General features: G+C 49.0%; 1 protein-coding gene across 1 annotated transcript in view; it reads left to right on the top strand.

Annotated features, from left to right (window-relative positions):
* Nucleotides 1–25,196, top strand: part of ADAM12 (ADAM metallopeptidase domain 12) — a 397,161-nt gene that overhangs the window by 334,996 nt on the left and 36,969 nt on the right. Inside the window, exons 13-18 of the mRNA XM_061404001.1 lie at nt 1,877–1,966; nt 3,440–3,635; nt 18,316–18,424; nt 18,534–18,732; nt 21,377–21,454; nt 24,169–24,277. Coding sequence (XP_061259985.1) covers nt 1,877–1,966; nt 3,440–3,635; nt 18,316–18,424; nt 18,534–18,732; nt 21,377–21,454; nt 24,169–24,277 — 781 coding nt within the window. The remainder of the gene's footprint in view (nt 1–1,876; nt 1,967–3,439; nt 3,636–18,315; nt 18,425–18,533; nt 18,733–21,376; nt 21,455–24,168; nt 24,278–25,196) is intronic.

Below are 25,196 nucleotides of genomic sequence, written 5' to 3'. Positions count from 1 at the left end.
ATAGATTCTGGGTAGTTAAAAGGCAAGTGAGTGCTGAAGCCTTGAGTCCGGGACATTAGATTTATATCCACCATAAGGGTTTCCTGACAACTCGCTCATTCTTCCAAGCTAATAGGGTTGAAAAAGCAGCCTTATCTCCTTGTTTAAAGTCAATTGCATGCCAGTAGCTTGCAAATATCTTTTAAACTTAGTTATCTTGTTCACATTATCAATCCCTTTTGAAGTCAAAACCATGCTATTTGGCTTCGTTTCCATTTGAACTTCTGTGTATATTATTTAGCAGTTTCCTCGGGGGGATTGGGACCTGGTTCTTAAAGGGTCTTACAAACCAGTTTTAGGATGGCTGATTTACCTTAGAAGTGCAAGGGAGTCTGTGATCTGTCAGCGGCCCACGTGCCATTAGAAGAGCCATTTAGCGCATCCGTACAGGACAGCATCGTCACACCTGCAGTGACACTGATCAGCATTACCACTGATGGACTCCGTTTATAAAAACACAACAAGTTCCTGAATGTTTTAGGCTTGTAAATCCATGAGTTGGAATTCCTTACTATCCTGAAAGTTACAGTATTGGCTTCAGGTTGGCAGTTTTCTCCTACTGTATATATTACACACTCTGGATGTTTATGAAGTCCTTGAGCAAATTTAAAATTGAATAACCTGGGGTGTATGTGTAATAGGAGTGAGCAGTCACTGGGAACATCGTTCATAGAGTTTTACACGGGATACAGTTGACATATCCTGGTTGAGCCATAAATCTTCTGGGTTATCAATGTTTTATTCACTGCATTTATGATACTGATGATAAATTCATTCATGGGAGATGGTTTGGGGAGTAAACTGTTACACTATGAAAATAGTATGTGATGGGCCTGTAGCCAATAACATATAAATTCTTCAGCACAAACCATATATAAGAGAAAATAAAGGGACATTGATCAACTCAATTCTGAAGACTCTGTTGAGCTCCCCTTTCTAATGGCAATTCAATTTCTTCTAAAGTGTGTCAACTCCAAGTTACCAGAATGTCCTAAAGCCCACGATGTCATAAATACATTGAATAGATATGTGCAGGCCTTCTGTTGAGAGCTAAGCAAAACTATAGCCTCTTGTTTCTTTATGTGACAAAAACTTGGGTACCTGTGAAATGCAGCATAACACAGGAGTTCACTTCCTCTCTCGTGTTTATCTCAGAGAGGACCATCCATCTACCATTTGACCTGTTTAAATCCCTTGCAAATCTATGGGCACAGCCCACAGACCTCCTTCCGGTCTCTTGCTCATTCTGAGGTGCTTTTCTGACCTGAGGAGTGTCTTGGTGGGTGAGACACCCTCCCTGTGCTGACCGAGAGTCCAGCTGCAGCTCCAGGTTGGACTGCTGTGGTTCAAACACAACTAGTTTGACTTCATTTCCTGCCACTGTGCTCTCGGTTAAACTCTGGGTCAGTCTTTGAAGAGTTAAGTTTGTATGCATCTATGGAGACTTTTAAACACATTCAAAGGCTCCAGTGATCCTGATACAGGTCACTGCATTGAGGCCTGCGGTCCTCGAAGACATACACACGGCCCCACCCACTGCCGATGCGAATGGCCTCTGGAGCCAGCCAGCCTTCTGTCCCCATCCCTCACCCCATCGTGAAAGATGCTTGAGTGCTACTGACTTTTCCCAGGGACACGCACTCCCAGGCAGTTCATAAACACTTACCAGAAGCTCTGCTTTCTTCCAAAGGAAGATAATCCTCGGTCAGGCTGGTTTTCAGCTCAAGAGCCAGGCCCTTGGGTTCTTTCTTCCCTTTCCAGTCACTGAAGGTGCAACCTTCGCTTTTGGTGAGTAGTGGCCCCCTGGTGACCCTGTCAAACCTCTTCCCGTCTCCAGGAATGTCAGAATCTCTGCTGCAATGCCACCACCTGTGCCCTGAAGCCAGACGCTGTCTGCGCGCACGGACTGTGCTGTGAAAACTGCCGGGTGAGTCCTCCTGCTCCCAAGGTCACCCATGGGTTCTGCAGGTTCAACACCAATGCAGGGCTAGCTACAGGGCAGGGTGATTTCCCAGCGCTCACTGCTGGGGAAACTGTGGTCCTCATCATGCAAGCTGGTACTCTCTACCTCCTATTTTTATTATCTTCTAATCTTTGTGTGAAATGCACATTTTAATGCTAAGTCATCTGTAGTAAATAATTTATGAGCTGGAAAGGAATTGGACCAAAAAACTCAGGCTCCCCATTAACTGTTCTGGTCGCGCTGTTGGAGAAAGTCTTTGAGAACCAGTTCCCCCTCTAGCAGGGAGTACTCACATCAGGTCCCTCCGCTCCATCCCAAGAATGTCTGCCTGCTGGCTGAGGTGCTGGGCGGGTTGTTCTCCACGACCTCAGCATCTTGCTCTTGACAACCCCCGACAGAAGGTGCTGGCTGACCCAGCCCAGCCAAGTTGGCAGTTTTAGCCTCTGCCACCCTGACTGCATTCGTGTTGGCAGTTCCATCGTTTGTCTCACTGTTCAGAGCTGAGATCTGGCAGAGTCGAAGTCTGAGCTTTTGATTCAGATGTTCCAAGGGTAGAGTTTTATTTCCTTTTAATTAAGCAATTGATCTTGACCTTCTGCTTGCAGGAAACTCCCTCTTAGCCACCCAGGCAGAAGCGCAGTGTTTCCAAAGTGCACTGTGACATTTCACATTCAGCTTAAAGTATCCTTCACCCCTTTCCTGTGATTAGCTCATGGGGATGTTAAAGAAGCTGACACGCCTGGCTTGCAGCTGCTGGTGAAGTCCCTGGAGAGGGGGCTTTGAGGCGGGGCTGGTCACTGGCTCTATAACCTCAGACAAGCCACCCTGAGCCATACGCTCCTCAACATCAAAAAGATGAGGCATCGTTTGCATGGTCCCTTAACATCCTGTGTGGCTCCTCTGGTTTACTACTTCTCTCCCTGCCCCTGTAAAGTCCTACAGACAGGTTTCCAGCTCTGTGATTTGATTGCCAAGTAAAATCACTGTTGCAAGTATGCCCTTGGGATGATTTTTGTCATCTTGCCCACAAAAGTGAACGCTTTAAGTGCAAATGTCATCTTAAAACAAGTGATGGTGTTGGTGACCAGAGATCTTGTTCTTAAGAATCGATGGGTCCATCAGGTAGCACCCCACTCCTCCAAGGCCCAGGGGCCAGCGTCCAGCTTGTCTGCTTACCAGGAAAACTTGATGTTGCAGGAAGTTAAAAAGAGCTGCATCTTAGTTGCCCCCACCACCCACAGTGGAAAGGTGAATCCCAGAGGGAGACTGTTTACTTAACGAGCTCTCCCTTCAGTAAAGGGAACTTCCTTTGAAGTCCGCACCCGTCTACATGAGGCTACACGGGGTAGCCCTGCTCCCATCTACCCAGAGTGTTACTGGGACCACTCTTCCCCGTTTCCTGCAGTTAGGTGCTTATAAACTGCCCTCTCCTTGCAGCTGAAGCCGGCGGGAACCGCGTGTAGGGACCCCAGCAACGCCTGCGACCTCCCGGAGTTCTGCACTGGGGCCAGTCCTCACTGCCCAGCCAACGTGTACCTGCACGATGGGCACCCATGCCAGGGGGTGGATGGCTACTGCTACAATGGCATCTGCCAGACCCATGAGCAGCAGTGCGTCACCCTCTGGGGACCAGGTACGTGGCCGCCACCAACCTGGGGGCTGAGGCTGCGAAGCCCGCCCTCTGTTTCCGTGAGCATCCCTCCCAGAGCGTGCTATCGAGAACCTTCCTTCTGTTGGGCTGAAGTGATGGGCTTTGTGGTGCGACCGGGGCCTGCTTGGCGCAGGGCACGCAAAAGTGGGTGCTGTCTGGAGCCCGCCCCAAGGCACAACAGAATGGTCTGGCCAGAGACGTATGAGTACCTTCCGTGTGCCCGTGGGGAGACAGGGCTGAATCAGCCAGGACCGCTGCCCTCAGATGGCTTAACAGGGAGCCGGGCAGACAGGCAGCAGGACATCCCCGCCCACAACCCTGATTGTGTGCCAAGTCCTTCTTGGCGCTTGAATGACAGCCCCAGCCGTGGGCAGAGGGTGCCAGAGAGGACGTCGGTGCAGCCAGGGGGCGAGGGGCGGTGGGGGGGTGGGGCTGCCTCGGGAAGGCCAGAGCCGAGCTGATGCGTGCGTCTGTGATGGGGAAGGATGTTCAGAGGGAGGGCCCAGCGTGGGAGGCCTGGACGCCAGAGGAAGAGCTCGGAGACAGGTGTTCAAGGGCCTTGAATGCCTTTTTGTTCTGAAAGCAGAGGGACAGAGGCGTGTGTCCCAGAAAAAAAGCACCCAGGTGGGAAGGTAGCCAGGAAGCGGCCTCTGTGGTCGGGTCCCTGAGAGATGGTTCATCACTTCCTGCCCACGGGCCCCTGGACCTGGGCTCAGCCTGGTTTGCGTAAACCTCCCAGGACAGGACGCCTGAAGTGGAGACAATGACCGCAGCTTTACGGAAGGCAGAAGCTCAGACTCAGAGGCCGGAAGTCATTTCCCAAGGTCACGAGGCTGGGATTGTGACCGAGTCCAGCCGAGTTCCCGTGCTAGGCCGTCACCCCAAAGAGCCAGGCCTCGAACCCAAGTTCCACAGAAGCTCTAACATTAAACAGATGCTCAGAAGTGAAAGGGGGAAGGCCCCGTCCCCTCTGTGTCTCTGTCCTCCGTTGCCCCATCTTCCGGGGCCAGAGACCCTGGGCCTAGGGCAGGGCGGCCCAGAGCAGGAGCTCGTCACCCCGGGGTTGGCCCCTTGTTCCTGCACCCAGTATTCTGACAGTGAATTCCACAGCGGGTATTTTCCAAGACCATGTCAGTGATCTTGTCTTTCTTCTGCCCCTTCCCATTGGCTGCAGGGCGGCCTTGGTTCTGGCCAGAGGTCCCAGCTGTGGCAAGGCCTCTGTGGTCAGCCAGGCCCAGGCAGGGGGCCAGGCCAGCTCGGGCTCTGTAGGGGAGAGAGAGCCAACGGGCCTCTGTCCGACTTTGATGGTGGGGTTTGGGGTTTAGGAGTGATGAGGGCAAATAACAGTGACTGAACCTCAGCTTGGGTTTGAAGCATGATGTGGAAGCAATGGCCTGAGTATGGAGGACAGAGCAGACATTGCTTAGGACTGGGGGCTCTCTTGGAGCCCACTACCACCACCCTGCAGCCAAGCCAGTGCTCCTGTGCACCGGGGACCTTCTGAAGGAGAAGAGAGCGCAGCCCGGATGCAGCAACAAGGCATTCACCGTGCCTCCGTTTATCTCGTTCTCTGAAAGTTCTTCCAAGGCCTCAGGCTCCGCTGATGAGCTTCTTGTTCAGTCACCAAGTCACGTCTGACTCTGCGACCCCGTGGACTATAGCCTGCCAGGCTTCCCTGTCCTTCATGATCTCCTCGAGTTTGCTCAAACTCATGCCCATCGAGTCGGTGACGCCATCCTACCATCTCATCCTCTGTCACCCCTTTCTCCTCCTGCCTTCAATCTTTCCCAGCATCAGGGGCTTTTCCAGTGAGTCAGCTGATGAACTTGGGTGGGTAGAAAGAGGAAGTGGCGGTACCCGGAGCCTTAGTGCTTGGGCTTTGGAACCTGACCAGCCCCCAGACCTCCTCCCCAGCTGGACAGGAGGGCCTCCAGGCAAGGTAGGACTCACAGCTTCAAACGCTTCCCGATGACAAGCGCTGAGGAGGCACTCACTATCTGCACATCACACGGTTGTACGGGCTCTGAATGGCTGAGTGACCGGACACCTTTTAGCTGAGTGGGGTCACTTTGGGTCAGCGCTGCTTCCCCAGGCCAAACCTTTGTGGCCCAAAGCATCCCTAGTGGCCGTGCCCGCCCAGCCTCTCCCCAGACTCGGTAATCTCCCCGTCTTGAGTTACAGGGGACTTAGTTGCAACACTCCCTTCCAAGGAGCGTTCTGGGGCCAGAGCACACACAGCACTCGGAGCTGTTGGAGGAAAGCGCGGCCTTGGGTGCCCTGCTGACTTAGAGCATCTGGCCCCGGCTCCAGGGTGAGCTCAGACGGAGCCCCACAGCTCTCTCAGCCCTGCCACTGAGTGACTCAGCTGGCTGCGGGCCTGTGATTCATGGTGACCGAGGCTGGTGTTCATTATCTCATCTGATTAGTCCTTCTTGAGCTGCCTGACCAGGGAGAGAGAGGCGGACAGACTTGACGGCGTGACTCACAGGCTGAGCTTCTCCAGAGCAGAAGCGGTAGGGAGTTACCTGCCTGGACCTGCCACGTCCTTGCGAGCAACGGTGGGGCCTGCGGCCCCAGGGTCTGGGCTGGCCCCTTCTCTCCCCTCCCACTCACCCTGGTGACGGAGGGGGCCCTTGCCCAGCAACGGCGGGCTTCCTCTGAGGGGCATAGCACACAAACTACACATCTCTGACGTCAGAAGCGCCCAGTTCCTGGAAATAATCGGCGTGGGGACTAGGTTGGGAGAGTCCCCCGGGCTGGTGGCTTCTTGGGATCCATCTCTCTTGACCCTCTTAGTACTTGCAGTCATCACACTGACACCCTCAGGAGCACTGAGACTTGGTGCCAGAAGCTTCAGGGGCTCCCTGTACCTGGGGGTTCTTAAAAGGGCCTTCAACCACCCGCTTTGCTAATGAAGGGTGTTCCTCTCCTTATATCAGTGCAACAGCCTAGCTCTCCAGTTCACGGACACCGGGTAAGCTTCCTGTGTCTGCTCTCACAGTGGCTTATGACACCACGCCTTTATCATCTTCTAGTTCCTGGGGTCAGAAGTCCTAAAATGAAGATGCTGGCAGGGCAGTGTTACCTTTGGAGGCTCTGGGGGACCATCTGTTTGCTGGCCTTTTCCAACTTTGAGGGGCTGTCCGCGATTCTTAGCTCGTGGCCCCTTCACCCTCCTTCAAAGCCAGCAGAACAGAATCTTCAAATCTCTGTCTCTGTGACTTCCACTTCTGCGGTCAGATCTCTATCTCTGACTTTGATCCTCTGCCTCCCTCTTACAAGAACTCTTGGGATTATATTGGACCATCCAGGTTGCCCAGCATCGTTTCCCATCTCGATTTCTTAATCACATCCTCAAAGTCCCTTCTGCCAAGTTAGGTCGCATAGTCACAGGGTTCAAGGATTAGGACATAAGGCCCTCTTGGGGGTCCAGGGGCATTGAATGGACCACTTTCTAAAAGGGTAACCTTCAGCAAGTTGCTCAGCTCTTGTTCCTCATGTGAAAATGGGGAGAGTAATACGCCTTCTGCGTGGGTATTTTGTTGTCCTCTACTGTAGCTTGTCTATTTCATGTCTATGAATATACTACATGTATAGCGTGCAGTAACTTGCAGCTTGCACAGTGCCTGGGGCTGTGGGGAGGGCCGTGATCTGGTGGGAAAAGAGGAGGGCCTTGGGCTCAGCCTGGGGCAGGGTTGGAGGGAGTGGTGGTTAGAGCAGGAAGGGTCCTAAACAAGGTTGCCCTGGAGTAGTCATTGCCAAGGTAGGAGAGGAAGGGATTTCCTGTGTCCAGAACAGCAGGGGCCAAGGTGCACAGGAACAGGGACCCAGCCCAGGGGAACCGTAGGCTCTTCTGCTTGTCCAGAGCTTGGGCTGTGGCTTGGAGAACAGAGAGCCCTGTCTACCACCATGCACTCTCATTCGATAACTATTCAGCCATGTCCTGCTCTTGTGAGTTGCTGACCAAGAGCCCTGGTTCTGCCAGAGGGACACGCTTCCCACAGCCCCAGTGCACTCTCGCCTGGGACCTGCAGTAGAGTCAGGATGGGACCGTCACAGTTCCCGGGGCAGAGGTCACTTCCTCAGCTGGGTCCCAGCCCCCTAGCTGCAGCAGGCAGAGAGCAGTATATTGCTGTTACTGTGGTCGGTTTGCATTAACTTTTCATGATTCAGAAGAGGAAAACTTATTGTCAAGCATGCGATGAGTTCAGGATATAGTCTTTCATTTCCCAGCCTTTAGCAAATGCTCTGGGATCGGGACCATGTGTACTTTGGGGTCACTTTCAGCCCCTAGGAAGCCCAGTGACTCAGAAATCTAGGGTACTTGCTCTGCCAGCCCCTGATGCTGGCATCCCAGCAACCTGGCCAGCATCATCTGTTACATTCAGGAAACAGTCATCAGTTACTCCCCAGATCTGGCTACCCAAACTCTGGCCAGCAGAAGCCCTTCCTCCCAACTAACTAATTCCTTTGAGAGGGACGTTTCTCAATCCAGCCTTATATTTCAATAAAATAATCCTCTTCCAAATCTTTCTACAAACAAAATGATAGAAAATTCAAAACATATGCCTGCAACTCCTAACAAGCAAAGTAATATAGTTTTAGAATACTTTTTGTGAGAGTTGTTCATCTGCTTGCTTTCCTGACAATTATTCAACAATAATTATTGATTATTAACGATTATTAACGTTATTATTGATTATTGATATTATTGATATTGATATCATTATTGATTATTAACAATTATTAACATTAATAATTAACGATTATTCAACAATGGTATCCTTGTCGGCTTGGAATTGACATTTTTTTCCCCCACTGATGCTTCTCCCACAAATCTTGAATCTCAAGACTTTATCAGTTAATGTCAAACACGTAAATGTTACCTGCAGCTCAAACCGGACCTTGTATTTAGCCCTCTGTCCGCTTCAGGCTTAATAGCCACAAAGATTTTCTGTCAATGCGACATGACCTTAAACATTTCCTTCTGAAATACAGCTGGATATGTTTCTTCAGGCAGAAAATTTACTTTTGCCAATGTTGTTTATGTGAAGCACTAGCATGATAACTGAAAACGTTACTTGGAAGTTAATCTTGCAGATAACTGTGTGTGTAGAGCCACAAACAATCTGCATCAAGGAAATCCTGAAATTATCTTAGTTTTATCTATTTTATCACTCACCAGAAAATAGCGTCACCTGATTGATGTGGTGTGAGCTGGTGAGACGATTTTTACGGGCCGGTGCCTCTGCAGTGTTTATCTGCAAGGCTGGTTTATTTTTACTTTTTAAATTTATTTTATTTTTGGCTGTGCTGGGTCCTCGTTGTTGTGCAGGCTTTTCTCTAGTTGCTGCGAGCGGGGCTGCTCTCTAGTTGCTGTGCTCGGGCTTCTCATTGTGGTGGCTTCTCTTGTAGCAGAGCGTGGGCTCCAGGGCACACGGGCTTCAGTCCTGTGGCACGTGTGCTCGGAAACTGTGGTCCCCGGGCTCTGGAGCACAAGCTCAGCAGTTGTGGTGCGCAGGCTTAGTTGTTCCACGGCATGCGGGATCGTCCCGGACCAGGAGTGGAACCCGTATCTCCCGCACTGGCAGGTGGATTCTTTACCACCGCACCACCAGGGAAGCCCGGCAGGGCTGGTTTAAATGACTTTCTTTATGACAACACACTGGGAATGGTACATTTCCAAACATCCACAGCATCAGGCTACAAGTGGGAAGAAGAGTGATCTTGCCAAGAGTCATACTGTTTAGGAGGCAGGAAAGTCTCTTTTTTGTTCTGTTGTGCAAGAAGGAAATGAGAGAATGTATTTGCTGGGGCTCTGTTTTTCCACGGAGGTGAAGGTCAGTGTGGAGAAGAGAAGCAGAGGGAGGACGGGGAGGACAAGCAGGCTGCGGTCACTTGTGAAGATGCCTTTGTGGAATTAGCAACAGGGGCAGGGATGTTAGTGACCCCAGGGAGGAGGAGCCAACGCAACTGAATTGGGGACCTGTATTTGCATCACGGACTCATTTTAAGGAAATGTTGCTGTTTAGTTGCTAAGTCGTGTCCGACTCTTTTGCGACCCTATGGACTATGGTCCACCACCAGGCTCCTCTGTCCATGGGATTTCCCAGGCAAGAATACTGGAGTGGGTTGCCATTTCCTTCTCCAGAGGATCTTCCCAATCCAGGGATCAAACCGGCATTGGCAGGCAGATTCTTTACCCCTGAGCCACAAGGGAAAACCCTAAAGAAAGATTAGATCACATAAATTGTGGGCTTAATACGAGATGTCATCATCTCTCTTTCAAAAGACATAATGACATAGGAAACTTCCAAATCACAAGTTATATCACTCTGAAGATAAAGGTGGTAATTAAACTCCATCACTTCTTATAGAATGATAAAATGCAGGATGATGTCAAAAATCCTTCTGAAAGGCTAAATTTCATCTTTTGATAATAGCAGAACATCTAAGTGTTCCATTATTAAAAATTCAAAGGCTGTAAATTGATGTAATATAGTGGTGATAAGAAAACCTGTCACTTCTTTTCATGAGACAGATGAAGTCTCCTGTCTTCATGAAGACAGACGTCTTTACGTGCAGCAACTTTGAAGTCAGATCTGTACCTTTATAACATCTTACTAGCAGATAGACGTCATTTACACATTTTCAATTTTTGAGCCCTCTGTCTCTAAGATAAACGCCGGCTGGCTGGTTCCACACTCTTGACTGTCCTTCCTGGTGTCTGCAGGTCCCAGTGGTAAGGGTGCTCAGGAAGTTGTTCTTGGTTTGCGTCTTCTAGTCTGTTTCCTATAATGATGCTTTTTTCAACTGTAGGAGCTGTGTCTACTCCCAAGATCAGCATGGAGCCCCCTTTCTGGTTTCCTTGCTTATAGAATTCTTTTTAATGTGTCTAAACGTTGAGGGAATGACAGTTTACCTTTCCAGGAAGTAAAATGTCTTTTTGTGACTTTATATCTTCTTTCCTCTTAAGTGAAAAGGATGAAAGTGAAAATCACTCAGTCGTGTCTGATTCTGCGACCCCATGGACTATACAGTCCATGGATTTCTCAGGCCAGAATACTGGAGTTGGGAAGCCTTTCCCCTTCTCCAGGAGATCTTCCCAGCCCAGGAATCGAATCAGGGTCTCCTGCATTGCAGGCAGATTCTTTACCAGCTGAGCCACCAGGGAAGCCCAAGAATACCGGAGTGGGTAGCCTATCCCTTCTCCAGCAGATCTTCCCAACCCAGGCATCGAATCAGGGTCTCCTGCTTTGCAGGTGGATTCTTTACCAACTGAGCTATGAGGGAAGCCAGCATGGTAATACTTCACTTGATGTAAATGAATAAGTGAGGACCCAGACAAGGCAGACCAGGAAACTGTGTTTATTTACCCAAGATGCTTTGTTCTGAGGGAACCACAACTGACTTCCTACAGGGAGTGGGGTAGAGACAGGATGTGCTTTCCCTGAATTGCGTTCCCTCTGGTTTTCATTCATTCATTCTTGGGACACACCTGCTCTGTACAGGCCTGAGGCACCTTTTCAGTCCACAGGGGGGTTTACCGTGAGACCAGAGCCTTCAAACATTGCAAAAGGCAAATGTGATGGATGGAAGGTGTGGACAGCCCTACAAGGCAAATGAGAGCAGGGGGTCCCCAGGCTCAAGGGAGAGTAGTAATGGGGGAGACCCTGAAGGACACGGCCACGGTCAGCGGTCCCAGGAGCAAAGCAGCCCAGGCCCGTCATCCAGCCGGCTCCAGCACTCAGGTTCCAAGGAAGATGCTGATGCACTGGCTTTGGTCCTGTATCCATCACTGACCTAAACTTATTACTAGTGACATGGAGCAGTCTCAGGGGCCAGACTTGAATCTCATGCCCATGCTTTTGGCATTAGTTGGGAAAATTAGCCCCGCTTGAACCATAAAAAGTGGATTTTCCATAAGAAAAGGGGTTTCCGTTCCTAGAAAAAGGGATATGAGACAATTTCAGAAGTCTCGTTTTCTGCAAGTCGTTTTCACAAATCTCTATGGTTGCTCCAAACCAGTGGAGGAAACCGCTCCCCCCGACACAAGAGGTGGGACTGAGCAGTACCCACCTCTAGCTGGGGGCGTGCTGGCCTCAGGAGGTGGCCCCAAACCTTGTGTGACACTGTCCTATAGCCTGAGATCAGAGGTGAAACAGCAATAGAGTATGCTGTGATCTGGATCAAGTTTCAACTGCTTAGATACTTTTTCATTTAAGTTTCACTTATTAAACTCTTTCATCTTTTTTTTTTTTTGAACTTTTTATTTTGTGTTGGGGTGCAGCTGACTAACAATGTTGTGATCATTTCATGTAAACAGCTAGGGGGTTCAGACACACATACGCACGGATCCATTTTCCCCCAGAAACCCCCCTCCTCCAGGGCTGCCTCGTAGCACTAAGTTAGAGCTTCCTGTGCTATACAGTAGGTCCTTGTTGGTTATCCATTTTAAATACAGTGGTGTGTACATGTCCATCCCAAACTCCCTAGCTATCCTTTCCCTTGGCAACCATCATCTCATTCTCCTAAGTTTGTGAGTCTCTTTCTGGTTTGTTAGTAAGTTCATTTGTATCATTTCTTTTTAGATTCCACATAGAAGGGATGTCACATGATATTTATCCTTCTCTGTAAACCCCCTTGTCTTTAAACATCCATGTTTCTCAGGCAAGGCTTCTCATCCCAACGTGGAGACTTCAGGGTAAGAAGTGTTATTCACCTGGATGGAACCAGCGTGATAAATAGGGTTCTGCCCCACCCTCCTCTGACCTCTGTCACTCACCTCCCCCAGCCCCCCCCACCCCCCGCTCCATTGAAACAGCAGCAGTTTCAGAGTATTGATGAGATAAAAGTTGAATATTTTCAATCCCTAAGTGCTTGAGGATGGAGATGCGAAAGATCTTGTCCATTGAGTTTGACCACGAACTACCCATCAGAGTGTCCTTGCCCTTAATCCTCCAGATGAAAACCTGGAGTATATGACAGAGGATCAGGTGTAATTCTGGTCTCTGACTTCACAGAGAGATCGCTCTATCCCCAGGTGTCTGTAGCCAATGAAATCACGACCCGCTAGGCATCCAGACTGAGCTTCCTTGGCACGTTGTGGCCAACGGCGTCGGTGCTGTGCCCGTTGATGACACGCCCCGCCGATACCTCATCAGCGAGGTGTGTCGTGTCATCTCCTGCTCCCTTGAGTTCTGGAGAAGAGCTGAGATGAGCAAACCTCTTGGAAACAGACAGTGACTAGTTTCTTGCAAGAGCCAGAAAATTAACCTTTAGAACTCTGCATTGTTGGAGCCACTGGGCAAATTCATCCCAGAGTGGAATAGATTTTCCAGGTCAAACCCCACCCGGCTTGTTTCTTTATTTTTGGCTGTGCTGGGTCTTCGTCGTTGTGCAGGCTTTTCTCTAGTTGCTGCGAGCGGGGCTGCTGTCTAGTTGCTGTGCTCGGGCTTCTCATTGTGGTGGCTTCTCTTGTAGCAGAGCGTGGGCTCCAGGGCACACGGGCTTCAGTATGCTGGCAAGCATGCTCGGTAATCGTGGTCCCCGGGCTCTGGAGCACAAGCTCAGCGGTTGTGATGCACAGGCTTAGTTGTTCCATGGCATGCAGGATCGTCCCGGACCAGGAATGGCTTCTACTCCCTGCCGTGTCCAGCATGATACCTCACAGTGGGGGGTCCAACAAATGGCATGTTGGGGATCCAAAGGGCCCCCATTCATTTCAACTGTGTCTGTTGGTTTAAGGGCAAGGAAAGGAGTTCCAAGGGAAGACACTCTGTGTTCCCAGGGTTCAGTGGAATGAAAGGAAATCAAACTCAAGTGTCTTTGCTTGAGGACTCCTGCTGCCTCTTTCAAATGAGGCAGCAACCTGTGTGCTGATATGAGCTTCTGGAGGGGCAGCCCAGGCTGGCTGGGGCAGCGTCCAGAAAGAGCACAGGACTCGGGGCAGCAGGAACCCCACTCACTGAAACAAGAGAAGAGGAGTTGGGTAGAGGGAACCTGAGATCCCTGTGCTGTGCTCAGTCGTGTCCGACTCTTTGTGACCCCACGGATTGTAGCCCACCAGGCCCCTCTGTCCATGGGATTTCTCCAGGCAAGAATACTGGAGTACGTTGCCATTTCCTTCTCCAGGGAGATCTTCCTGACCCAGGGATCCAGTCTGCATCTCCTGAATCCCTTTCTTTGCAGGCTGATTCTTGACCACTGAGCCATCCTGATATCGACTTTAAAATGCTCCCAACTTAAAAGTTGAAAATTATGCTTTATTCACTGGGAATTTTTAGGACTTTCAACCCTGGGAAGCAACATCTCAAGTAACCCTGAGAAAACTGCTCTGAGGAGGTGAGGAGGGGCATCCAGGTTATATAGAAGTTTTTCAATGAAGGGCAGGTAGTCTGAGCATCAAAAGGTCATTGCTAATTAAAGGAAAGCAAGATATCTCAAGTGGAGGGATTTCGTGCTTTTCTATATAAGGGAATATGTAAGAGGATGGGCTTGCTGAAATCATCCTTGGATATGCACCTCAGCTATCTGGGGAAGATGAGATGGTTGGATGGCATCACTGACTCAATGGACATGAGTTTGAGTAAGCTCCGGGAGTTGGTAATGGACAGGGAAGCCTGGTATGCTGTAGTCCATGGGGTCACAAAGAGTCGGACAGGACTGAGTGATGGACCTGAACTATCTGGGGCCAGCATCCTGTGTTTTCACATCCTGAGTGCCCTGAGGGTTTACCAGCTCAGCATCAGTGACAGCTGCAGTTACTGATGACTAGGACATCCTTTGTTTACTGACGTGGTAAGAAATGTTCCATTTCTCACTGAGCTATGACTGTACTTTTACTTAACATGCAAAGTATGTACAAAACCTCCCAAAATTTCCATCGAGGAGATTCTCTTTCTTCCCTCTCATTTCCCAAGGTGGGGCCAGGAGTTACATACCCAATCATTCAACAGTCTTCACTGGCTTCCTGTGATGGACTAGACCCTGGGGATGACCCTCTGGGAAGGAAACAGGCATGAAGCCCCTACTGACACCATCCTGAACTAGTTTTTGCAACATTACAAATGTAGCTCCCTACATTTGTAGGGTTGCAAACGAGGTCAGCTCCAAGGAGCTCTCCTCTCTTCATGTCTTCTGCCATCTTTAACATCCGGGGTCAGGCCATCTCCTTCGCCACGACTGGTGGCTGTCCTCAGTATAAACAGGCTTACTGAGAGCCTGGGGGTCTCACTGAACCTTCAGGACAGGTGATGTTCTTGTCCTCATTGTACAAAGGGAACAGCATCTCAGGAGTTCCCCATACGTGACCGGGGTCTCCTGGTTTGTAGGGTTGACACCAGTTAAGCCCTAGACCTTCCAGCGCTGCAGCACAACCAGTGACTGTAGAAATCAGAAATGAAGAGGCCTTCCAAAAGAAATAAGGACTTGATCAACGTTTGTTTTTGTTTTTCTTAGATCTCATGAATGCACGAATATAAAACACAGTTTTCCCCAAAGATCAGTCATCAGAGAGAATGGTTTACTTACTGAACTCTTTTTTAAAATATTTATTGTATTGAAGTATAGTTGATTCACAGTGTCATGTTAATTTCTGCTGTACAGTGAAGTGATTCAATTATATGTATATTGATGTTCTTTTCATCTTCTTTTGCATCATGATTTATGACAAGATATCAAATACGGTTCACTGTGCTATACAGTAGAACCTGTTCTTTATCCATTCTATATGTAATCGTTGGCGTCGGCTAATCCCAAACTCCCGATCCACCCCTACCCCCGCCACACTCCTCCCCGCCGGGTGATGAGAAGTCTGTCCGCTATGCCTGTGAGTCTGTTCCTCTTTTATAGGTAAGTTCGTCTGTGGCATATTTTAGATGTCACACATAAGTGGCATCATCTGGTATCTGCCTTTCTCTTTCTGACTTCATTTAGTATGACCGTCTCTAGGCCCACCACGTCGCTGCAAGTGGCATGACTGCCTTCTTTGTTCTGGCTGAGTACTCCTGACTGCTTAGTCTCTCCGTCGCATCTTGACTCTCACAGTCCAGCTGGGCGTCTACACTGGTTCTCGTGAATCATTGCTGGTTTAGGAGGTTCACTGAGATCAACTGACAACACAGGTTAAGAAAAGACAAGCCCACGTTTATTACGTGTTTAATTACTGTTCCCAAGATGTGACTTCCTGCTTCCACTTTCTTTATTCTGGTAAAGGAACTTTTAAAAGCAACAGAATGGATAATTAGGTTGTGGAGAGCCTAAACACACACCCACTGAGCAAACGGAAAAAGTAAAATCGGAAGACTCACTGTGGGTGAGTGGTCACTTGTGCCTAAAAATAAGATTTCCCGTGACAGCAATACAACAGAATAGAACGGATCAGCGTCAAAATAAACTGCAGATGAAAGGGATGTGCTGTGGGAAACAGAGAGGCTTTTTTAACCATTTTATGGAGCTGTGATTGGCATACAAAAAGCTGTGCATATTTAGTGTGCACACCGTGATGGGTTTGGAGAGAAGCATACACTTTTGAAATCATGCCCACAATCCATGCCGTAAACATATCCACCACCTCCAAACTATTCCTCCCACCCTCTTAATTTACTTTTATGTGTATATGTGTATGTGATGAGAAAACTGAACAGATAAGATTTACTGTCTTAGAAAATTTTTAAATACACAATGCAGTATTAGTAACTATAGTCACCGTGCTGTACAGTCAGCCTCTAGAATGAATTCATTTTGTGTAACTGAAACTTTGTACCCTTGGACTAATAATATCTCCCTCTTGCCTGCTCCCTGCAGCCCCTGGCAATGACCTTTTTACCCTCTGCGTCTATGGTTTCAACTTTTTTGGATTCTGTGATCATGCAGTATTTGTCTTTCTGTATCTGACTTATTTCCCTCAGCATAATGTCCTCCAGGTTCATCCATATTGTCTCAAATGGCAGAGTTTCCTTCTTTTTAAAGCCTGAATAGTATTCGGTTATACATATTTGGGGTTTCCCCAGAGGCTCAGCGGTAAAGAATCTGACTACAACGCTGGAGCCACCGGAGACATAGGTTCGATGGTTCGATTCCTGGAGAAGGGAATGACTACCCACTCCATCCAGTATTCTTGCCTGGAAAATTCCATGGAGAGAGGAGTCTGGCGGGCTACAGTCCATGGGGTCGCAAAGAGTCAGACGTGTCCAGTTTAGGTAAATGCCTTTTGGAAGGACTTTGGGAGGCCTCTCTTAAATGCTTTTTTTCCCCCCAGAAAACAGAGAACGGGAAATGAGAGGTCCAGGATGGGGTGCTTAGTGCAGAGATCAACTGCTGAACCCATGACTGGTCACAACTGCTACACGGGCTTTGTTTCATTTGTCTGCCTGTTTGTTTGTTGTGTGTTTTAATGGGATGCTGAATATGTCTGATGAGGAATCAGGTTGAAGAAAGATGGACTTTTTAGTAATAAGAACAGCATCTGATCCCTGGGAGAAGGGGAGCATTGCCCATCACAACATGGTCATCTTGGAAGGCGATGGAGCCTCCCCAGAGCAGGATACAGAGAAGGGCAGGAGGCAAAACTGGGCTCTGGGAAGTTGGCATCCTGGCAGACGTGAGAGGGAGTGCCCAGATAGGATACCCATGTGGAAAGGAAGGCAGGCCCAGGACACAGCACAGGGCACAGCTTACTCTGAAGGACAAGGCAACTTTGCCTGAATTTCTCACGTAGTCCTCAGCAGATGCCACTATGCAGAGCATTCTAGAGTCCTGTGGAGCTCCCGCAACGCAAACCCCAGGTACATGTTCTCGCTTTCCTTGGCCGGAAGATGTGCTAAAAAGGACCGTTTCCTGAGCTCTCTGGCTCCCACATCCCCCTCTGCTGGGCACTGTCCTGCTGTGTGAAAGGACTGGGAGGTTTTACGTCTCATGGCCTCTGAGGGCAGTCTCTGCCTGATCAACATAGGCATTCGTCGAAGCCGGTGCTTGCTCCGACAGGGAGCTTTGTGGGGCTGCAAACGGGGCGTGCGATCTCTGCGTTGCACGTTCTCTCTCTTTCTGTCTGCCCCTCTCATTGCTTCTTCTCATTAGTCATCATTATTCCTTGGAGCCTGCTTTAGCTTGCATTTTTTCGCCAGAATTATGTGGGAGTTGTTCAAGAAAGCAAGCCTCCTTGTTTGACCACAGCCAGCCACTCAGCGCCTTGGTGTGGGGTCGGGTCTGGTCCCAGAGCCGGACCTCACCTCTTGAGAGGTCGCACATGTCATGGGCCTGCAGAGCAGCCCTCCAGAAGAGGGAGTGATGGAACGCAAGCTCTGCTGTGAGCTGAGCAGGCTCAGGCATCAGCTAAGATGCCAGGTGAGACTTCTCGGGACACTGGAGCCCATCTCCCTTTAGAAAGCCAGGAGATTGTTTCGTTTACCAAGTCATGCGCAACTCTTGCGACCCCATGGACTGTAGCCCACCAGGCTCCTCTGGCCATGGGATTTCCCAGGCAAGAATACTGGAGTGGGTTGCCATTTCCTCCTTCAGGGGATCTTCCCAACCCAGGGATCAAACCCGAGTCTCCTGCTCTGCAGGTAGATTCTTTACCAACTGAACCACCAGGGCTGTTCAAAGAAAACTATCCCAAACACTTGCAGGAAGTGAGAGTGCTGCTTTGCTTCTGTTTCAGGTGCTAAACCTGCCCCTGGGATCTGCTTTGAGAGAGTCAACTCCGCAGGTGACCCTTATGGCAACTGCGGCAAAGATTCCAAGAGCTCCTTTGCCAAGTGCGCGATGAGGTACGGGGGGTCCGTGTCCTGACCACGCCACAACTTTGAACCTCCTAGATCACTTAGGGCTGCTTCCACACTTTCCCTCTTTGAGGACTGTCTGTTCTTGCCTTTCCAGAGACGCCAAGTGTGGAAAAATCCAGTGTCAAGGAGGTGCCAGCCGACCAGTCATTGGTACCAATGCCGTTTCCATAGAAACGAATATCCCCCTGCAGGAAGGAGGCCGGATTCTGTGCCGTGGAACCCACGTGTACTTGGGTGATGACTTGCCAGACCCGGGGCTCGTGCTTGCCGGCACAAAGTGCGCAGATGGAAAAGTAAGCCCGAAATGCTCCCTTGCATCACAAATGTGAGTCTGGAAGGACCCACTGAGAAACGTCCTGTTCGAGACCTGAGTTACAGGGATGGTTTGTTTTTCAAAATCCACTTCTTAGAACGCTGCCTCTAAAATCCAGTTCTTTGCACCTAGAAGGAAAAGAATAAATAAGCAAATCCTAGCTCCTCGTCCGACCATTGAGATGCAGATTTGGGGAAATCGCAGATTTGGGGAAATTGAGCTTGTTTTCTCAGCCCTTCAGTGTTAAGAAGTCTTTTCTACACTCTGGGTGTTATGCGAGTTTCCAGCCAGGAAATTACTCTGGAAGGAAACACAGCAGCGTATTATATTGTTCTTGGAAATGTGGTCTGGGTTTTTGGCACAGTAGGGACTTGTTCTCACCTGGACAGAATGGGAAGTCAGATTTAGTTTCAGAGACCCCCACAGAGGGACAGGAGAGGGGAGGAGATGAGATAAGCTTAAAGCCAAAGGGGGTTCTTTTGGAGACAAGGGGGAAAGGTAGACTGAGATATTTGGGGAGGGAGGTTAGGAATAAAGTACACAGTGATTAAAAAAAAAAACAATTGAGATTTTCACATTCTGCCACATTGATTTTTTTCCCCCACTAAAGTTTCTCATCAGACTGAATGATCGCAAGTTAATAATTAACATTTTAGGAAGGAAGATGCTTTGATTAGGGCCCCGTTTTCAAAATGGATATGAAACCATTACTAACAGGAGGTCACAGAGCAGAAAGAAAAGGTTCTGAGCCAGCTCCTGCAGCTGGGTCCCCAGGGCAGGAGTCCCCTCCTCCCCACCCCACCCCCTTCCCTCACACGCCATCAATGCTTTATCCTTAAGGAAACAGGATGATATGCGAAACACATTATACATTCTGGGTATCTCCTTAATCACACACATTCATTTATATTCAAGTCTTGACGTTAGAATGACACCACTTAAACGGTGATTTGAACAACCAAGGCCAGGTGCATCTGAACACTGAAATTCCAAGGACTCAATTTATCAGTGAGCTTTTCACTTCATGTGCAAAATTAAATGTGCTTTGATCTCCTTCCTGCAGAGCTCCAGTTCTTTGAAAGCCATCTTTGAGCCTGGGCCATGCGTTGTGAGGGGGCAGCACCCATCCGCTGTGATTCTGCCTGGGGTCCTGCTGTGCTCGTTGCAACCCCAAACAGTTTCTTTTATCAGCAGAAATGTGCCAGTCCCCTTGGCCATGACCCCACCAGCCCTGAGAGCCGCTTCAACCAGCACTTCTTTCTCAGGGCATTCATCTTGCCTTAGATAAGCTGCTGGGGTCAGATGGTCAATGTCTCATCGGAAGGTCCTACTTGATTAAAAATACTTCTGTAATCGAAAAATTCGACTTTTCTTCCTTTGACTCCACCAATTTGTAACATTTTATGGGAGATAAAGAGCCTGATCCCATGAGTCTGGACTATATTATGCACCTTTGAAATGAGACTAAATTCTTTCAACCAGCCCAGTATCATTTAGCAAATTACTGCCTCTGCAGAGGCTTGATAAATACAAGGGAAGCGTCTGTTCTCCTCTGTTGAGCATTTCTGTTGATGGTTTATGTCATCAACGATAATGCTTGTCAGTCAGCATTTGGGGAAAGTTCCCATATTTTACTATCTCCCTTGCAAGACTCTCGGACCCTGGGTTCCTGGAGTCTTTGAGTCTCTGTTGGCCCAGGTGAAGGACTAGGCTGTTCTGTTCTCTCCTATATCTTTTAATAGTAGAGAAAAAATGAGGGCAAAAATGCTGCGATATGTAGATTTTGTTGCAAGCTCCAAACAAAAGTCATGAGGAAATCAGTTACCATAATTTCAGAGTTGCCCAAAACCATATAACCTGCCATGAAGATAGAAGACTCCCATGATGTGCACATTGATGTGAGTCTTGGAACGGGCTGAATTTGGAGGTGGACATCAGAACCTATGCCCAATCTATGCAGAGAGCACCACTCTGCCATGTGCGTTAACTGAAAGATGGTCTTTCTGGAGTTTTTCTTTGCTTTTGCTTTTTGGTTTTTTAATTTGTATTGGACTACAGTTGATTTCCAAAGTTGTGTTAGTTTCAGATGTATAGCAAAATGAATCAGTTACACATATACATAGATCCACCCTTTTTTAGATTCTTTTCCCATGTAGGTCATGACAGAGTACTGAGTAGAGTTCCCTGGGCTATATATGTATATATAGTAGGTCCTTATTGTTATTTATTGTATACATCATAGTGTGTAATGTCAAACCCAATGTCCCAATTATCACTCCCCCACCCTTACCCGCTGGTAACCATAAGCTTGTTTTCTACATATCTGTGACTCTTATTTCTTTCTGGTAGGTAAAGTCATCTTTACCTTTTTCTTTAGTTTCCACATATAAGTGATATCGCATGATATTTGTCTTTCCCTGTCTGACTTCACTCAGTGTGACAATTTCTAGCTCCATCCTTGCTGCTGCAAATGGCATTATTTCGTTCTTTTTCATGGCTGAGTAGTATTCCATTGTGTATATGTACCACATCTTCCTTATCCATTCCTCTGTTTAATACACAGATGCATGTGTGTGTGTTTGTAGATGGACATGGATGTTTACTATGCCTCCCTCCTTCTCCAGATCTGCCTGAATCGTCGGTGTCAGAACGTCAGTGTCTTTGGTGTGCATGAGTGTGCAGTGCAGTGCCACGGCAGGGGGGTAAGTAGGTGAACTGCCTTCATGTAGCCAGCCCATAATTAAGCTCAGCACTAAATCATTCCTTTGTAAAGGATTTCCGCCATCCATCACTTTGTAAAAACATAGCACTGTCTCCTCAGTATTATTTTCTTCTGAAGACATTCATTTTCTTTGACCTTTACATGGCATAAGAAATGGGATTTTATTTAACAAAGAAAATCAGATTGAGCAGTAATTATCTTTTAAATTGACGTTCTGGATTTTTTTGAAAGGACTTTGTCATCTTCAAAGTAATTTTAACACTAACCTTCCTTCATGAAGAGTTTTTCATTAGCGTTTCAAACGGAGCTGTCTCTCTCACAACCAAGATTCAGAATATGTGTCTGAACTGAAATATTTCCAAAAGCAATTAAAACAAAGAAGACAGCACATACTGACCACATGCTCTTGAAATCACATACAGTGGGTTTCAACTAAAGAAGGCTGTTGTTTTAGTTCAGAGGATTTGGGGGAGGGGAGGATTCTAATTGTTCAAAACCTAATTTATTTTTCCTGATGGGCTTAATTATTTCCAATGGAATCATATTAATCTTGATTAGCTATGCCAATGGTTCATTTGTTTTTCTGAAGCCTTTTCTGCAGAAATGGTGCTTCAAATTCTATTTTTAAAACTTGCAGACACTTGCCGATGATTCTAACACAGAATTATGGAGGTTTGCATAAGATTACTTTTGTGCTGTAACCATGAGGGATTGCAGTGTCACCTCAGATGGGTTTGTTGGTGGTGAGCGTAGCTGACTGTCAGCATAAAACGCAGTCTTCCCATGTCTTCATTGGATCGTAGACTTCTTCCTAATGGCTGGAGGGAATGATCTAGTGCAGCCTCATTATCTGACTGATGATGGAGTCCAGACCCACGTGGGGGTAGTGACACGTCCAACGTTAGGTGGCCAGTTAGCAGCAATGCTGGATCAGGGAGCCTGGACTCCTGACCCTCCAGCATCCCTGGCATCCCATCCACACAGTGGAGAGGAAAGGCCCGCATTGCCTGGGGGCTGAGCAGCTGCCATGACTTGGGAACAAGTAACAGCTAGACCCCAACCCTTTCCTTAGCAAGGCCAGGCTCACCAGCAGCCCCTCTGGGGTGGGGGGGCAGTTGTCGGGGCTATAATCTCTCTGCCACAAGCCGTCCAGAGGGCCCCTGACTGTGGTTCACAGCAGGAGATAGTGCCTGAATCCCAGGGGTGGTGCCCCAGCCGCAGGTTCTCTGGGGAAACGGCAGGACACTCAGACTCCAGGCAGCCTGGCCGGTGCTCGTGACAGGTCATTCTGCTTCATGTGAGCTTCATAGAAACGTACTTTCTCACTTATCACAGGCTTTCCTGACTGTTGGCCTTCTTGTTGGAAGCATCTGGGTTTGTCGATGTTGACTGTGGTTGACTCATCACAACCTGGGAAACATCACAAATGAGATATACACCCCAACATTTAATGTGCCTTAAAAACGTGAAAGCGTGGGTTTGGCCCCATCCAGCAGTATTTTGACGTGGAGCTGAAGCCTGCAGGATGGGAGCTCAGCCCTGACTTCCTTACACAGAACCACCCAAAGCGCGCCATCCACGATGTGCCGTTTTCTTTTCTAAGTGCAAGGGAAACTGCAACACTCACGAGCAACCTGAATGAGGAATCCTTTATTTTGCAGCTTTTCCCGATCGTTTTTCAGTTGTCCTTCCCATTCCAAATTTGTCCAAAGTCCTTTTTAGGGCCTTACCTGTCATACAGCATTCCCAAAGCATTCAGTCTCATTGTCTTTCTAGAAAGGATTCCCTCTTGTTTTCATAATCATTTTCCATTGGTTCCTGTAGTAGTTCAGTCAGATCCATGTACCATAATACATACCAGCAACAAGTAGAATGTCATCACAGGTGGCATCAGTCACCCTGGATCACAGGGTGAGCAAGCATTGGCCCCTCTGTGGAGCCTCAGAGCCCACCAAGAGCAAAGCCACCCTTCCCACCTTCTTGAGCAGCCCTTTCGCGTGGAACCAGAGCCATCATCCTCTTATTTCACCAGGGCACAGTTCACTGCTGGCTGTGTCCACCACTCAGGGGGGTAGGAGCTGGGACCAGCCCTCCGGAGTGTCTGCTGAAGGAATCAGAGCAGACTTTGGGGAGGCAGTACCTTGTGGGCATCAGGGGGAGCAGGAGGCCTGGCCGTCAGACTGCTGTGGGACCCCGAGTCACCCAGCCTCCCCTAGCACCCTGTCTGAAGTTGCCCGGGGTTGTCAGACCCTTGATGCCCAAGGGCATGGATTTCATGTCCCAGTAGCAGGGTCCCTTTCTCACTACTGAGAGGTCTTCTCATCTCAGCCAGATTGGGAGGGTTTCCTGGAACCAAAAAAAGGCACCTGGAAATTGAGACAGAAAAGAGGTGGGAGGGGGCTGGTGAGCCCTGATGGTCTCCATCTTTCTCTCAACAGCTGCTGATGTAACAACAGCAGATTCTGTTATATTTGCAGCCTCAGGCTCTCGACTGGTGTGGTGCTGGGTGCAGGGTGGATCCTCGAAGTGGTGTGTCCAGAGTCTGGCTGCCTCCATGTGGTGGGGGCACTGACCACAGGGCCTTTGCTTCGCTATGGGGCTCAGTTAGGGCTCAGAGACTTGGCGCTGCCCCAGGTGGAGACACATCCTAACCCTGCCTCCCTCTTGGTGTCTTTGTCCCCCTCTGCCCAAAAGGTGTGCAACAACAGGAAGAACTGCCATTGCGAGCCCCACTGGGCACCTCCCTTCTGTGACAGGTTTGGCTTCGGAGGGAGCACGGACAGCGGCCCCGTCCGGCAAGCAGGTTAGTGGTGACAGCGTGTCCCGGGGAGTGGACCGAGCTCCCAAGGGGCACGGGAAGCCGGGCCCTCGGGGGACCATTGCAGGCAGGACGGAGGACCCGCCAGCCCTTGGGTGGGTGCACAGCTGGAAACCCGGTGGGGACCCCACAGGTCCAGGTGACCTGACACAGGCCGAGGCCCCTGTTTCCAGACCCTCTCTCATACTTCCCTGATCTTTGCAGAGACTCCTCGCTCTGCTTTGCTCAGAGGCTGAGGTTTCCAGGTTCCCAGGTGGCGCTAGTGATAAAGAATCCACCTGCCAATGCAGGAGATGCAGGTTCAATCCTTGGGTCAGGAAGATCCGCTGGAGAAGGAAATGGCAACCCACTCCAGTATTCTTGCCTGGAGAATCCCATGGACAGAGGAGCCTAGCGGGCTACCATCCATGGGGTCGCAAAGATTCGAACATGACTGAGCGACTGAGCACACACTCAGCCTGTGATATTTTCTCAGTTAAGGTCATTCTACCACAAACTGCCAAGTGAGTGTGCACCTCGTGGTTGGAGGTTCAAACTGCTTGGTCAAGGCCAGCCTTGTTTACTGAGGCCAAGAGTTGTGAAGTCAAGTGCCTTTTAAAGCTCTTACTAGAAAGATGCCATCCTCTTCATAAAGGGACTGGGCCCAGCCCAGCAGTCACCGTTGCTGAGCTGTTGTTCCCTACGGGCACCAGGCTTCACGTTTTTCAGGCATTAATTGAACCCTTATGAAAGTGGGCATTCTTCTTCTTCTTTCTTTACATACAAAGGACCTGAAGCTCAGAGAAGTTAAATAACTTTCACAGAGTCACACAGCCAAGATTGAGACATAGGTCTACCCATCGAGACCCCCAAGGGCCGCCGTGCTGGGATCATCAGTTCTTGTCTCCCCAGAGATGAGAAGTGG

The sequence above is a fragment of the Bos javanicus genome, chromosome 26, assembly GCF_032452875.1.
Source record: "Bos javanicus breed banteng chromosome 26, ARS-OSU_banteng_1.0, whole genome shotgun sequence".
Lineage (NCBI taxonomy): Eukaryota > Metazoa > Chordata > Mammalia > Artiodactyla > Bovidae > Bos > Bos javanicus.
The sequence above is the reverse complement of the archived record's forward strand: the minus strand, read 5'-3'. Positions and strand labels throughout refer to the sequence as shown.